The 16,628-nt window shown below is 48.6% G+C and overlaps 1 protein-coding gene and 1 long non-coding RNA gene across 2 annotated transcripts; both read right to left on the bottom strand.

Annotated features, from left to right (window-relative positions):
- Positions 1 to 1,219: 1,219 nt before the first annotated feature.
- TCEANC (transcription elongation factor A N-terminal and central domain containing) lies at positions 1,220 to 4,078 on the bottom strand. Its single transcript, XM_047844847.1, is given in 4 exon segments — positions 1,220 to 1,422; positions 1,425 to 1,575; positions 1,577 to 2,030; positions 2,032 to 4,078. Coding segments are annotated over 4 exon segments (981 nt in total). The 5' UTR covers positions 2,223 to 4,078; the 3' UTR covers positions 1,220 to 1,237.
- A 1,983-nt stretch (positions 4,079 to 6,061) lies between these two features.
- On the bottom strand, positions 6,062 to 11,568 carry LOC125157817 (uncharacterized). Its single transcript, XR_007149074.1, has 3 exons — positions 11,396 to 11,568; positions 6,722 to 6,992; positions 6,062 to 6,120 (listed from the first exon to the last, which is right to left on the bottom strand). It is a non-coding gene; the product is annotated as an uncharacterized LOC125157817 (long non-coding RNA).
- Positions 11,569 to 16,628: the final 5,060 nt, after the last annotated feature.

The raw sequence follows: 16,628 nt of genomic DNA, 5'->3' as shown, positions 1-16,628 counted from the left end.
AGACTCTTGAGAACTTGTGCAAAAAAAACCCCCACAAAAAACAAAACACACACACACACACACCCCTCCTCTAAGCAAGAGGACTTGAAACAAAATTCTAACTGTGGGATTAGTTACAGGATAACTTTCATGGTTCAAGGGAGAGACCAGTAATGTGAGAAAAGACAGGGAACAGTAACAAAGCTCTAGCTGTCCAATGTTAGGGCCTAAAGACACATCTCCAGGAACACATTTCTCAGAAGTTAATGGTGAGACGGTCTTGGACAGTGAATTTGGAAAGCCAATGTGGGAGCCGTTTGAGTTGGGCTAGTTAAGGTTGCATGGCTCGGCCAAGTCACAGCACCTCCATGGACCTGTTTCTTCATCTGTAAAATGTATAGTGACATTCTTGTCTGAGAGCCGTGAGACAATCAAGTGAGAGCCTGTGTGTGAATAGTTCTCAACTCTGCATCTTAAAATAACTTGAGGAATTAAAAAAGAAATACTAATGGGGCAACTGGGTGGCTCAGTCAGTTGAGCGTCCAACTTCGGCTCAGCTCATGATCTCATGGTTCGTGGGTTCGAGCCCCGCATCGGGCTCTGTGCTGACAGCTCAGAGCCTGGGGCCTGTTTCGGATTCTGGGTCTCCCTCTCTCTGTGCCCCTCCCCCGCTTGCACTCTGTCTCTCAAAAATAGATGAAAATGTTAAAAAAATTTTTTTAAAGAAATGCTGATGCCTGGGTCAGATCCCATGCATTCAGATTTCATCGTTCTAGGGAGGGCCCTGAGCACCAGTGGGTTTTCAAAGCTCCCCAGATGATTCTCCTATGCAGCCACTGCCGAGAACTATATGCCTACTGCGAAAGCAGCACTTCTCAAACTACCTTGAACAGGACCGCTCCGGGATCCTGCCGAAATGCAGAGTCAGGCTCAGCAGCACGAGGCCTAGGACTCTGCATTTCTAACAGGCTCTAGGGTGTGCTGAGCTGCTCTCAACCACGCTCTGGAGTCCAGCAAAGTACTAAGTGGCCACAAAGCACAGGGCCAACAGTCATCCACTCTCTCCCCAAACTGTCAACTTTTAGCGACGGTGGTGTGAGCCTCAACGAATGACTTTCCTTCCTTCTTCTTAGGGTTGTTTTGAGAATAGTGTGTACAAGATTTTAAGACCAAGCATAAAAGGGTGGTACCAAAAAAAAAAAAAACCAAACAAACAGGCATCACTCTGGCTCTTTGTGAAGAGAACATTTATTTGCAATTACAGGCACACCCACCTGCTGTGGTACCACTGCTCCCCACACTCGTTACAGATCACAGAGGTCATCGTGTCTTTGTCTGGATTTGAGTTCTGCACCCAGCCTGGAAGGAAAAGTGCTCCTCTGGTGACTACGGTGACCATGCAATTGAACTTCTCACAGCTTCCGCATTTTATTTTGTCTGTGCGCCCCCCACCGCTCGGGGAAAGTGGTGTTCCTGGATGCGAGATTCCGTGTATGCGGTTCTCAACTGCTTCAGGTCCTCGTGTGCCATTTCCACGACGGTCGTTTCGGCAAATTCTCTCGGCGACATGGTCCCAGAGAGCAAGCTTTGTCGTGAGAATTTTGGGGGGGGGGGGGTTCTTCAGATTGGTGACTTTGCTTCTAACACAAGTTTTGTATTTTTTGAGGTTCTTTAAGTCGAGGGTAAGAATGTCTTTTGCGAAGTTGTGCCACATATCGGCTTTGGGCTGCTGGTCTGTGGAAGAACTCGTTAAAGCTTCATAAAGAAGCTCTGTGCCTTTAGCTCTCACAGGTACTGTGGGATCCGGCAACTCACTGGATCGTTCATCAGTGGATTGAGGGGCACCGCCCGTGAAATGCCTTTTCTCAGGTTCCACTGGACTAGTGCTGTTTTCAGGCGCAATCATTTCAATGGCTTCTGCAACATCGTGGCATGATGAATGAGAACCGGAGCCACCCCGTATCTCACCCCGACTTGGGTCACGAGAAAGTCCTGGCTTTTCTTCATTTCCGCCCGTAGGGAATGATTTCGGGCTGTCCGTTGAAGCGGAGGTCCTTATAGACAGCTTTCCATTCTGACAATAGACGCTTGGCTTTCTTTTTCCAAGCCACCGTGGGGCAATTTTTGAGGACTCCGTACACGGCCCTGACCACAGCGGTCCCCTGGAGGTGCTCTTGAGTCACACGAAGAGTTTCTGGCTCAGTAAGGTGGTTGCCAAGATCCTCAAAATTCCTTCTAGACATCGAATGCTCAATAAGGGAAGCTGTGGTTGTCGTCAGACATCTTTACAGCGGCAAAGAAAAAAAAAGAAGGTTCCGTTTTTTTTAGGCTTGTGCTTGCCAATCGCAGCGACCTAATAGCAGCACAGCACTTTCTGCCAGTTACCTGTGTGTTTTCTGAAAGAGTTATGTAACAAAAAGGGGTGTGACATGTTAGAAAACGGCATCTGCAACGTGCTATCGCTGCAGTTTCAAAAGTCTGAGTCCCTGTAGCGGGGGAAAAAAAAAGCAGCAACGCAACCAGCTTCTGCATTCCCAGTCACTTAAAAGAAGCTTGCTGGAAGAACTCTAGAACTTTGTCCATCTCAAGTTGGACAAATCCGTGATCTTTGCGGATCCAGGTTGGCCAACTGCTTTGGATGGGATTTGGCGGTCCTGTTGGGCATGAAATCATGCCAGTGTCAGCATCAACAGGGAAGTCTGGGCAAGGCGGGACCATTTCCCCCCCTCTTCAGCCACATCGCTGAACTACTTGCTGATTTTATCATCTTTAAGAGGTACTGTTCTGAATACAAAAGAATGAGAAACAGAACAATAAGGGGATGCTGTTTAGACATCCCAAGGACATCGGAAGAAATCGTGAGATAGCACAGGTTGGGAGGCAGCCGCAGACAGGCCTCGTGGACCCCAAGGGTCAAAAGGCACTGTGCTGACAACTGAGTCTTCTGAACAACAGGGTAAGGGTTCAGACTAAGCAATCTGGACAAGTGATGACTTTGGACCAAACCAGTCCCCAGGCCAGTTTGGTTCCATTAATTTTGTAACTTCAAGGTGCAAAAAGTTGCTTGATGATTGCATCTGCGTGAACCTCATCCTGGGCAGGCAAATGTTTCCTTTACCTAACCAGTCCATTTTTCTCTCCACATAAGGTACATAACCTTGCTACCTAATACCTTTGGACCTACATCTGCCCATCATGTCTACACGTAGACATATGCATCTTGATGGTAGAGACCTGTCTCATAAGAAACTCATGGGCTTCCATTTCACAGGACCTGATATTAAATGCCCATCACTAAGCACACAGGCTGACACTAGAGTGCAGAGAGAATCCATACAGTCTTCTTAGAAACCATCCGACAAGTTCTGTAAAATGCAACGTCCTTGTCAGTGATTCGACTTCTGCAAGTTTACATTAGGGAAACCAGAGATGGGGAAGGTGTGTATGTAAGAATGTTGTCAAACTTCAGACAAACTAGAAGGTCTCAAATGGTTAAAGTTGCATGCAGATGTTCACAGCAGCACTATTCTTAATAACCCCCAATTGGAAACAACCCAAATGCCTGCCAACTGATGGATAAGCAAAATGTAGCATATCCATACAATGGAGTGGTGTGTGGCAATAGAAATATGAAATTCTGACATATACAACATGCATGAGCCTTACAAACACTATGCTGGGTTAAAAACACAGAAGACCACAGATTGTACGATTCCACTTATATGAAATGCCCAGAATAGGCAAATCTAGAGACAGAAAATGGATTAGTGGTTGACTAGGGCTGGGGTGGACGGATGGGGTGGGGGTGGGGGGGACCCAGTGGGGTAGAATGAAAGGGGGTGGCTACCAATGGGTGTAGTTTTTCTTGGGGAAAGTGGAAAATCTTCTCTAAAGTGGACTGTGATGATGAACTGCACAGTAGAAAATATACTTAAAACCACTGAAGTGTATACACTTTAAGGAGGTTAACTGTATGGTGTATAAATTATATCTGAATAAAGTTATTTAACATTTTTAATGTTTATTTTTAAATTTTTGGGGGGCGCCTGGGTGGCTTGGTCGGTTAAGCGTCCGACTTCGGCTCAGGTCATGATCTCACGGTCCGTGAGTTCGAGCCCCGCGTCGGGCTCTGTGCTGACAGCTCAGAGCCTGGAGCCTGTTTTGGATTCTGTGTCTCCCTCTCTCTCTGCTCCTCCCCTGTTCATGCTGTCTCTCTCTGTCTCAAAAATAAATAAACGTCAAAAAAAAATTAAAAAAAAATTTTTTAAAGATGGTTTTTACATTAAAAAAAATTTTTTTAATGTTTATTTTTGAGAGAGAGAAGGAAAGAGAGAGAGAGAGAGAGAGAGAGAGAGAGAGAGAGAGAGAGAGATTGAGAGCATGAGCAGAGGAGGGGCAGAAAGAGAGGGAGACACAGAATGCGAAGCAGGCTCCAGGCTCTGAGCTGTCAGCACAGAGCCCAATGCGGGGTTCAAACCCATGAACCATGAAATCATGACCTGGGCTGAAGTCAAATGCTTAACCGACTGAGCCACCCAGGTGCCCTTATTTTTTTTATTTTTGAGAGAGTGAGACAGAATGTGAATAGGGAGTGGCAGAGAGGGAGAGAGGGAGACACAGAATCGGAAGCAGGCTCCAGGCTCCGAGCTATTAGCACAGAGCCCGATATGGGGCTCGAATTCACGAACCACACGGATCATGACCTGAGCCAAAATTGGACGTTTAACTAAATCCACCCAGGCACCCCTGAATAAAGTTATTTAAAAACAGTATATAGAGTCTGATCCAAATTTTATTTAAAAATCACATGTTTGTTTGGGAAGACCTTTATCTCTCCTTCTAGTCTAAATGACAGACTTGTTGGATAAAGGATTCTCGGCTGCATTTTTTTTCTGTTCATCATATTGAAGATCTCCTGCCTTTCCTTTCTGGCCTGCCAAGTTTCAGTAGACAGATCCGTCACGAGTCTTATCGGTCTCCCTTTATATGTTAGAGCACGTTTATCCCTAGCTGCTTTCAGAATTCTCTCTTTATCCTTGTATTTTGCCAGTTTCACTATGATATGTCGAGGAGAAGATCGATTCAAGTTACGTCTGAAGGGAGTTCTCTGTGCCTCTTGGATTTCAATGCCTTTTTCCTTCCCCAGATCAGGGAAGTTCTCAGCTATGATTTCTTCAAGTACACCTTCAGCACCTTTCCCTCTCTCTTCCTCCTCTGGAATCCCTATTATACGGATATTGTTGTGTTTCACTGCATCACTTGGTTCTCTAATTCTCCCCTCACACTCCTGGATTTTTTTATCTCTCTTTTTCTCAGCTTTCTCTTTTTCCATAATTTTATCTTCTGATTCACCTATTCTCTTCCCTGCCTTTTTAATCCGAGCTGTGGTTGCCTCCATTTTATTTTGCAGCTCATTTATAGCATCTTTTAGCTCCTCCTGACCCTTTCTTAGTCCCTTAATCTCTGTAGTAATAGATTCTCTGCTGTCCTCTATACGTTTCTCAAGCCCAGCGATTAATTTTATAAATATTATTTTAAATTCTTGCGCCGTTATATTGCTTAAATCGTTTTTGATTAGTTCATTAGCTGTCGCTACTTCCTGGAGTTTCTTTTGAGAGTTCTTCCGTTTCGTCATTTTGGATAGTCCCTGGGGTGGCGTGGAACTGCAGGGCTCTTCCCCTGTGCCGTCAGGAGTAACTTGCGTTGGTGGGCGGGGCCGCAGTCAGACCCGATGTCTGCCCCCAGCCCACCACTGGGGCCACAGTCACACTGGTGTATACCTCCTCTTCCCCTCTCCCGGGGGCAGGACTCACCGTGGACGGGGTGGCCTCTGTCTGGGCTACTTGCACACTGCCAGGCTCGTGGCGCTGCTTCGATGGGATCTGGCGTATTAGCCGGGGTGGACCCGCAAGGTGCACGGGGGCGGGAGGGGCAGGCTCAGCTTGCCTTGCCTTCGGTGGTCCGCTTCGGGAGGGGCCCCTCTTCCGTGGGCCTCTCGTCTACGCTTGGCTCCAGAGAGTCCGTTCTGCTAGTCTTCTGGTGGTTTTCTGGGTTATTTAGGCAGATGTGGGTGGAATCTAAGTGATCAGCAGGACGAGCGGAGCCCAGCGTCCTCCTATGCCGCCATCTTCCCCTCGAACACTAAAAATCACATGTGAAGAGAAAAGGTTGAAAATAAATACACAAAATTTTAGACAGTGACATTTTCTGAACGGTAAGATTTTAGGTGATTTTTGTTCGTTCTTTTACTCCTTCCTGTATTTTGTATGAATATGTATTATTTTCACAACCAGAAAAGTGACTAGTCCAATATAATTTCATGGTAAACATGTATTTATAGTATTTGCAAATTGGACACAGTCGGCGGATCAGTCTTCTACCTTCTCTTGGAATCAGAGTATCATACAGGTGTTACAGGACCTGTGGCTTTGTCTTCAGACCAGCAGTCAGAATGAAGTCTATTACTGAGTCTAAACCAGATGAATCTCCCCTCAAATACGAACGGTTACGTACCCTTGGTCACAGCTATGATGTTCCTACTCAAGTTCTCCCTGTGGGGCCAGCTCAAGAATGACCAAGATTGCGAGTCTGGCATTTTTGCCATGGGAGGGAGTTGGAATGAAGGCAACCTGGGTGGTCTTTTTTTTTTAATTATTTAAGACTCAGTGGGCCAGCAATTCAGGATCTTAAGTGGCTATATTTCTCGTTAGCAAGAATCAGTACTTCAAGATCATTGTTTTACCTTTTTAAAATTCCACTTTGAAACACTGGAAACAGTGCAAGAGGTCTTCCTGAGAATCAAAGGCTCACTGGGGCACCTGGCTGGCTCAGTTGGTTAAGCGGTTGAGCATTCCACTCTGGATTTCGGCTGAGGTCATCATCTAGCGGCTCACGGGACTCAGGCTGGTGTCGCGTTCTGCGCTGATAGCCTGCAGCCTCCTTGGAATTCTCTCTCCCTCTTCCTCTGTCCTCCCCACCTAGTGCACGTGTGCAATCTCTCTCTTTCTCCCTCTCTGTGTCAAAAAAGAAACGAAAAGAAAAGAAAAAGGCTCAGTGGACAAAGAACAGGCAAGATAACACAGAAAAATAAAAAAATACTTGCCTTCAATGGCTGAACATTTCTCCGAACCGTCTGACTGAGATCCTGGGATCTGGAGGATGCCTAGCAGCCCACATCATGATAAGGTCTCAAGCTGCTTAATACACTTGAACCCTCCCCACCAGCTTGTTGGCAAGTTGCCCGACAAAGAAAGAACACTCACCTGGCCTGCATTCCACATTCACTTTATATGCATCGCTACCAAAGGGATCGGGATTGAAGTTTGCCACATGTCAGCAAGGTGGTTAATAACAGACAGGCCTACAGTGCCCATGTGGAGGCTGGACAATATTTAACTCAGGCCAGAATTTCTTAACCAAGGGTCAGAGTCTCCAGGAGATTCTGAAGGAATGCATGTCCTTTTATTTACCTCTCATTTCCTTCTTTTTCAGTTTTGATTGTGAAAAAACACACATACCCCAAGACTTAGCATCTTAGCCATTTTTCAGCGAACGGCGAAGTGACAGTAAGTACGTTCATGTTGTTGTGCAACCAACACCCAGAGTTCTTTGCATCTTGCAAAACACACTTTGTACCCATTAAACAACTGCCCATTCCTTCCCCCTGCGTGGCCCTTGGCCACCATCACCCTACTGTCTCTGAATGTGACTACAGGCCGCATTGAACTGGAATCATACAGCAGGCGGCCTCTTGTGTCTGGCTCATTTCACTTAGCATAATGTCCTCAAGGCTCACCTGCATGGTAGCACGTGTCCTGGCACGTGTGGTCTATACATGCAATGGAACCTTATTAAGACTGAATCCTATTCCATTGTATGCATAAAGCACATTTTACTTATCTGCTCATCTGCCAGTGGACACATGGGCTGCTTCTACCTTTTGGCCGGTGTGACTAACGCTGCCAGGAACCTGGATGTACAAATCTCTCTTCAAGACCCTGCTTTCGATGCTTTTGGGTAAATACCCAGGAGTGCGATTGCTGGGTCATACGGGAATTCTATTTCCAATTTTTCGAGGAACCGCCATACTGTTTTCCATTCTCCTCTATATTTTTAACAGCATTTACATCCTGTCAAACTTTCTATACCCTCTGTGGGACAATGATGCAGATATAAAGCATTTACTGCCCTAGGACGGTATACTGTGAAAGCAACCGAGATATAAAATTTTGAGAAGTGCCACAAGGAGACAAAGTAAGCTGTGGGTCCAGTTTAGAGTTCCACAGAGCTCATTTAATAAATATTTATCACAGGGGTACCTGGCTGGCTCTGTCAGTAGACCATGAGACTCTTGATCTCGGGGTTTTGTGTTTGAGCCGCACGGTGGGGGTAGAAATGAAATACTACGGATCTCTCCAAGACATTCCCTCATGTTCCCGGCCCTCCAGAGGTTTCCCTCTGCCCTCAGGACGGAGCCCGAGGTCCCCCGCCAGGCGATAAAAAGCCCCCTGCCCCCCCCCCCCCAGCAGCCTCCTCTGAGACCTCAGAACCATTCACAGGCCCCGCCTATTTCACAACTCTATGCTTCACCTCAGTAGCTCCCTGAGCCTAGCCTGATCCACACCGCGAGCGCTTCTCAGTCCTGCCTATAAACCGGAGTCATCTGGAGAAACTAGCAAAAACAAAACCGAGGCCAGGGCCCTGTCCCAGGCACCCTGGATCAGGATCCCTGAGGGTAGGCCTAGGTGCTTTCCCAGCCATCCAGGGGACTCTGAGCTGCTGCCACTGCTCTGTACATGGGCACAGGGCCCTCCCTCAATGGGACCCGCTCAGTTCTGCTGCCATCAGCCCAAAGACAGCTCCCGTCCTGTTCCTGGACTGAATGTACAGAACCGCTCTGGTTTTGGGTTTTGCTGGACGAGCCCCCTCAGGACGTGTTAAAAACACTTGCCGGGCACGGCGGTTGCGATGTTGCAAGTGTCACGATGCCCCCGACTGCCCATACCCATTCCCTCCCTTACCTCTCCACGGCAGAAGGCACCCAGTAGGGTTACTGAACAACTCTACGTGCCGTACGCGCTCCCGTCATCTCAAGCCTCACGACAACCCCGAGACAAGCATGCGGCTTATCTCCATCTTACAGATGAGTGAGACCTGTTCAAAAACTGCAAATATTGGCAGTGGTTTTTCATGGCGTGTATCGCACTGAAAAAATGGTTTATTGTCTGCCTTGCCCACAAGACCATAAAAGAATGATGTCTGTTTCATTCACGGAGAATGCCTGGAAAACACTTGGCCAGTGCTTTACTATTTCTCAACAAACAGGGTTTTTATTAAAGGAGAAAAGAGCACCCAGGCTGCGCCCTCTCCTCTCTGCTTGTGCGCTCCCTTCTATGGAACCGCTTGCTTGTACCCACTTCCCCCAAGCCCAGTGCCTCTCAGCTGCTTCCACAGGAGACCCAACGTCACCTCAATTCTAGTTTAAAAAGTCATATAAAAGAAAAAAAAACAAAATGCAGCAGCACGGTGCCCACTAGGGGCTAATCGAATAGCCTCCCAGTGTCAAGCATTTGGGGATAAGGAGGGTCAGGAGGGTGCAATTTCCAGAAGGGAGGGGTGTTGAGCACATCTGGCATGTCTCTTGACGATTTTGTGCCTCGATTTCCTCATCTCCAAAATCAAGGAAATCCCACATCCTAGCATTAATATGGGAAATAAATGACATAGTCCTTATAAAGTCCTTAGAACCGTGCCTGTCACACAGTAGGCCTGACAATTAACACAGGACTCTAATTAAAAAGCTCACATGACATGTATCTACCATAGCAGGCATTGTTTTGCAGCAAGGGGTCAGCAAATCTTTTTCTGTAAAAGGCCAGATAGGAAATATTTTAGGCTGTGCAGGCCATCCAATCTCTGTATGAACTCCTCAACTCTGCCGCAGACAATACATAAAAGAATGAGTAAGGCTTTGCTCCAACAAATCTTTTTTTTTCAAAGACAGGCAGGCAGGCTGGATTTAGCTGCAGGCCACAGTTTGCTGACCCCTTTCTAAAGCAGTACTGTCCGACAGGACTATAATGCAAGCCACAGACAGAATTTAAAATTTTCTAGTAACCACTTTAAAAAATAAACAGGTGTTCCTCATCTATTTTTTAAAGTGGTTACACAAAATAATTAAAACTACAAAATTAGGGGCACCTGGGTGGCTCAGTCGGTTAAGCGTCCGACTTCGGCTCAAGTCATGATCTCTCAGTCTGTGAGTTGGAGCCCCACATTGGGTTCTGTGCTGACAGCCTGGAGCCTGCTTAGGATTCTGTGAATCCCTCTGTCTCTGCCCCTCCCCCACTCGAACTCTGTCTCTCTCTAAAATAAACATTAAAAAAAATTTTTTTTAAATACACAGACGAAATTAATAACATTTTGCCTCACCAGTGTATCCAAAAACACTGCTATTTCAACATGTAATTGGTAAAAACAAATGATGGATATTTTAATTCTTTTTCATACTAGCTCTCCCAAATTCGCTGTTTTACACTACCACACATCTCAATTAGGACTGGGAACATATCAAGTGCTCATTATCCTATGTAGCTAGTGGCTACCATAGTGAACAACACAGTTCTAGAGCATATGCTAATATAGACAATGCCAACATACACACCTATAACTCCTACCTTCTGAATACGTATCGATAAGAGTTTATATAGGGCCGGCCAATAGTTGGTCCCGTACATCTGTTGACTAGGTGCATAAAAAAGCTTGTAAATGTTAACTAACATTTACATGGGCAAGGTACCCACATCTGCACATTTCTGGCCTAAACCCCGGGGAGAGGGGAGAGTAAAGACAATTTCCAAAAGCCGGTAGGTAACAAATCAGCAGTAACTCAATTCTGTTTAAGTCTTTAGACCTAACATCTAGAGAAGAATTCTGTTTCTAGTCATAACCCACATACACCTCTCCACATACACAGGGAGCCCCTTCCTCTATGGAGAGAACTGAAGCCAAATATTCGGTAGGGGCGTCGCAGTTTCGGAACAGCCACTCAACACTGCGCTAGCGCCCTTTATCACGTTGGGATGATCCCTAGCACGGGTGCAGCGAGGGGAAGGGACCAGCCTGAAGGCCCGCTGTGGCCCGGGTTCGGGGTTCGGGGTCCGGGGGGTGGAGCGGGGCGACAAGCAAAGCCGGCTGCAAGCCGTCCCAGTGTGCCAGCCTGGCACCCAGCACAGAAGCGGCGGCGGTCCCGAGAGATCTGCCCACCCCGGCGACTTCGGGGGGGAGGGGGAGGAAAGGACAGGATAGGGCCTACCCGACCCAGAACGCACCGAGGGCCCACCCCCACCCCGAGCAGTCGCCGGCTTCTCTGAGCACCGGCGTGCAGACACCCCGGCGAACCTAGAGCTTTGCTCACCGAGAAACCGTGAAATTCCGGACACCTCCGCGCCCAGAGACAGCAACCGCACACCTCCGCGCCCAGAGACAGCAACCGCACACCTCCGCGCCCAGAGACAGCAACCGCACACCTCCGCGCCCAGAGACAGCAACCGCACACCTCCGCGCCCAGAGAGAGCTTCCGGACACCTCCGCGCCCAGAGCTTCCGGTACGCGGGCGGGACCACCAAGGCTCAACCAATCCAAGCTCGCAGACTTAGAGACCACCGCCCCTGCCCCTAGCGCCTGCGTGCTAGGTGAATGGCGCCTGCGCAGAGCGACCCGCGGCTGTGAAGCCGCGCCCCCCGCCCCCTGCCGGAGGGCTGATTTGCCTGGGCGACTGTGGGGTAGCGGGGCCTGGATTGAAAGAAACGAGCCCCAGTGATGTTTTTCAGCAGCAACGTTGGTTGAACTACTCTGCAACGCACGCTTTCCGCTTCCATTCAAGGCATTGCTGAGCTAAATGTTCACAGAACTTTGGCCAAACGTGCGATTTATTTAATGCAGTAATTAATACAAGTATTTATTGCACCCTCTAGCATACATCAGTTGATATGAAAGTAGTAAACGTTCATTAAGCAGCCGTGGGTGTATCCTGCACTTCTCACCTGTACACATTCTTTCCCTGCAAGGGTCCAATAAAATCAAAGTGATGGTAAAACTAGAGACTTTAGTTTCAAAGGGCTGTCGCTCTAAGATTGTTTCTATTACAAGAACAAAGTGAGACACCTATACGTCTAATTTATTGAGTAGGCTGGGATCCATAGGGTATAAGAAGAAACCTATTTTTTCTCACCATTGCTTTGAAACCAGCTCTGTTCACTCTCTCTCTCCCGCCCCTTGGCTGCTCCTGGGCTGGAGCTTGAGGTTTGAGCAAATCCCACAGCTTTTCCAGTCACTTTCAGGTATAAAGAAACAATCTGATCAGTGTTGTGGGTTGAATAATATCCCCCCCCCCCCCAACCACCCCGACCAAGATAGATATGTCTACCTCCTAACCCCCGAACCCTGTGAATGCAACCTTACTTGGCAAAAAAAAGGGGGGCTTTGTAGGATCTGGAGACTACACTTGAGCCAAGCAAGGGCCAGAGCTTGGAATTGGACGAGTGCCTGAAGTTTCAATATTAGATTAGGCTGGACTTTCTAACCATCTAAAAATAAGATAAGGGGGTACCTGGGTGGCTCAGTCAGTTGGCGTCTGACTTCGGCTCAGGTCATGATCTCACGGTTTGTGGGTTTGAGCCCTGCATCGGGCTCTGTGCTGACAGCTCAGAGCCTAGAGCCTGCTTCAGATTCTGTCTCCCTCTCTCTCTCTGCCCCTCCCCCACTCTCTCTCTCTCTCAATAATAAACATTAAAAAATTTTTTAAGAATTAAAAAATAAAGAAAAATAAAAAATAAAAATAAGATAAGCTTCTGGAATTCTAACAGCCCTCTTCCACTCTTGCCTTAAAGCTGAAGAGGGGTGACGGACCACGGGGAGCAGAAAGTAGTGTTGGGCTCTCCATTCGGTGAGCCCCGTGCAGATGGTCTAACGTGTCTCTTTATTTTATTATTATTATTTTTAATGTTTATTTTTCTAGAGAGAGAGAGAGAGTGAGACAGAGCGTGAGTGAGGGAGGGGCAGAGAGAGAGGGAGACACAGAATCCAAAGCAGGCTCCAGGCTCTGAGCTGTCAGCACAGAGCCCGATGCGGGACTTGAACCCACAAACCGTGAGATCATGACCTGATCCGAAGTCAGACGCTTAATCGACTGAGCCACCCCGGCGCCCCTACCATGTCTCTTTGGAACCAGAGGGCACTTACACACGATGCTCAGCTTTGGGGCCCTGGGCAAAACTGAGTCAAGAAAAGTCTCATTTAACATCCCCTTGCACCTGTCATAATCTGTAGGTCGTTTCTATATCACTTACTCTTCTCCACACCATTTGTCCAGTTTGCCCATTTTTCTAGAATTATTCTACCATAGATTTGTGACAACAGATTAGCAGGGAAATGAAAGACCAGCACGTATGTCTTCAATCACTTGGTGGTGCATATCACAGGATGGAAATTCAGAGGCAAAGAAACATTTTATACTACTTTGTTACTAGGGACGCCTCAACATTCCATTTAATCAGGAAAATATAGATAAGGTACAAAAAAAAATGGGAAGAAAGGATGCTAATGCTATGCAAAGACCTCTGCCTGCCTGCTCAACTGCCTTTGGCATTTCTGCTAAGAAATCTGAGCCCGCCACCTGGGATTTCATTCTGTCAGTTGCTTGTTGCCCGAAGGAATACAGTCCGTGATCCTGATGTTTGGACGGCTCTGTGAAGTGCCTCGCCTCGCTTTGGCTCTCAGGTTTTTTCATTTAAAGGGAGGTCTCTTGGGACGCCTGGGTGGCTCAGTTGGTTAAGCCTCCGACCTCGGCTCAGGTCGTGATCTCACGGTACGTGGGTCTGAGCCCCACATCAGGGCTCTGTGCTGACAGTGTGGAGCCTGCTTGGGATTCTCTCTCTCTCCCTTTCTGCGCGCCCCCCACCCCTCAATAAACTTGAAATTAAAAAAACCCCGCGACAATATAAAGGATAACATGCTTATTCCAGGTCTTCTGAATCTTCAGGCGGAGACACATTGGGCCAGATGTGAGCCACCCAGGCGCGCCTGGAATGTGAATTCTGAGTCATGTGGAGACCAGTGCGGTGACAGTGATGTGGGCAGGCTGATCAGCAAGGGCTTTTTCCCCATAGCTCTGCTTCCGGCCTTGAAGCCCATTTCCAAAGTTGGATTGCTGGTTTTCCCACGCGCCTGCACGCTCCTGTCTCCTTGCCGTAACTTCCCTTAATGCAGCCGTGTGACTTGAGGGCCACCTACTACCTGACAGCAGATGGTGCCGAAACTGCCTTATTCCTCGTCCCTTGTATCGAAGCACAGGCAGAGACCAGCAGCCTGGGGCAGGACAAGTACACAGGGGTGAGATGGGAAATAATGAAAGGTCTGCAAGATTGGCTTCTTCAAGATCTCAGGGGTGACCGGACTGGAAGGTTCTAGGCCCCCAGAAAGAGGCACGGGTTCGCAAGACACCGGGGAGGGGAGAAATGGAGCAGAGAGGCAGCAGGAGATACTGAAGACGGCCCTCTTTGCGGTTTGCCCCCGCGGCGGCCACACACACACACACACACACACACACACACACACGGTCACCCCCAGCTGCCACGAGAGGGCGCTGCCAGAACTCGGAGAAGGATCCGAAAACCGAACGCTGGCAAGAAGTGTCTCCTATCCAGCAGGAGAGCCGTGTGACTGCAGCTTGGGCCCACAAGGGAAAAGATTTTAGAAGGACAGTGACAGGACTGGGAAAGGGGGATGTAGAAGCTTTCACGGGCGTCCAGAAGGACCAACACATGTGGGAGAGGTGAGGGGTTCCTGGCTTTCTGAGCAGCAGGCACATCTCCGGCCTCATCCGCCTCGAAACTCCAATACAGTTTACCTTCAGCAACCAGCTTGGTGACCAGCGTCCGCGGGTATCCTGGGTGGCAAGCCAGGGGACATCCCCAATGTAAGAGGCACCAGTGGCTGGACTATACGCGAGCCTGTGGGACTTCAGTTACAGCCCGGCTGGTGTTGAGAGGTGAATTCACTCGGGTGTCCCAAGTCAACCGGCACAGACAGATGGGGTTCATCTTAACCGGGAGAGGGGTGACACTTTTATTTTCTAAGGTACGTTTTTATTGAAGTAGAACCCATACGTAGAAATGACAGTGCACAGGTCGTGAGTGTACTGCTCAATGATTTTCACAAAGCGTGGCCAACCAAAAAGCATCAAGAAACAGAATGACCGGGCCTCCAGATGTCCCCCGTCGGGCTTCCCCCCTCCACCAACACCCCCTTGGAGGGCAAACCTTCTGGCCACAAGGAGGCTTTTCTCAACCCGTAGAGCAGAAAACCCCAGTGTCATTCAGTACCCCTCCCTGCGTACGGCAAAGGCCCCGCCGTGTTCTCAAAGTCAACTTGGTGCTTTAGTCAGTCATGGACATCGAGCCTCAGAGAGGAGGCAGAAATGGGGACTGGCGCCACTGTTATTTCAATGTGTTAATCGGAAGCCCTGAGACTGGAGGATGTGGGATGTCCTGGTGAATGTTACTCAGCCCGAGCCAGCAAGCAGGCAAGCACCGTTCGTTTGGTGGTCACTCGGGCAGCGCTCAGGATCCGCGAAAGGTTGAAGGTCCTGGTTTCGCCGAAGAACCAGCCTGCACAATGTGTCATTCTTCGTAACACTGCTTAGCAAGCCCGGTGACGGGAGAGACGAAAGGCTGTGGGTTGATGCGCACTGGGACCCCGCGTGGTGGCTGTGGTGGAAGGAGACAAGAGCATGGGCCTTGGGGAGCGTTGGCAAGAGGGTTTTTGAAGGTCTAGGTTATGTTTTATTAGAGAGGAGAGTCCAGATACGAGGAAGCCAAGAGAGGGGCAGAAAATGAAGATCTCAAGGGAATGGGGCTTTCAAAGAGTCCAAAGGATAAGTGGGGGGATGATTAAAAGCCAGATAAACTAGAGAGTGTGATGTTGGAGTTCAAGTTCAGAGGGGATGATCAAGTCCAACGGGGCAGCCACGGTGCAGTGACCGGGGAGATGACGGTAAGTGGAACAGAGGCCCACGAACGGTGAGGCTGGGACACTGGACGGGTCGTCTGCATAGATGTCGCCACGTTGGTTGATGGCAATGGCAAGGGAGGCCAGAGAGGGCTGTAGAGCGATTTAACTGGACCCTTAAGGATCGGTGGTTTTTACACGGAAGCAGAGAAATGAGAGATTGTGAACAAGAGGGGATCAACCGGGTGCCACCTTCCACTGGACCCTGCATGTGGGCAGTGTAGGACAATGAGCAGGGCTCACTGGATAAGGCTGCAAGGGGAGAGGTAGCCCCGGGAGACAGAGGACACCATGGCCTGTTGGCCGGAATTCAAACCAATATTTTGCTATTTCAGGATCCAAAAAGTTAGTCCCCCAAGATGATGGTCTTGTGGTGGAAATGGCAGGGGTAGCCCCCAGGGGTCAGGGAAGAGTAGTCACCAGAGTCTGGATTGTGCTTTGTTTGAAATCCCAGATAGGCCAAGAGAGGGTTCAGTTTTCTCTCACTTAATAAAATGTTGGGCCGTGACTGGTTTGGGACAGGGATAGAGATGCCACAGTGTCATCAGGGACCCAGGCGTCTTCCGGCTACGCGCTCCTCC

The sequence above is a fragment of the Prionailurus viverrinus genome, chromosome X (assembly GCF_022837055.1).
Source record: "Prionailurus viverrinus isolate Anna chromosome X, UM_Priviv_1.0, whole genome shotgun sequence".
NCBI lineage: Eukaryota > Metazoa > Chordata > Mammalia > Carnivora > Felidae > Prionailurus > Prionailurus viverrinus.
Note: the sequence above shows the minus strand (reverse complement) of the source record. Positions and strands in the feature narration are given on the sequence as shown.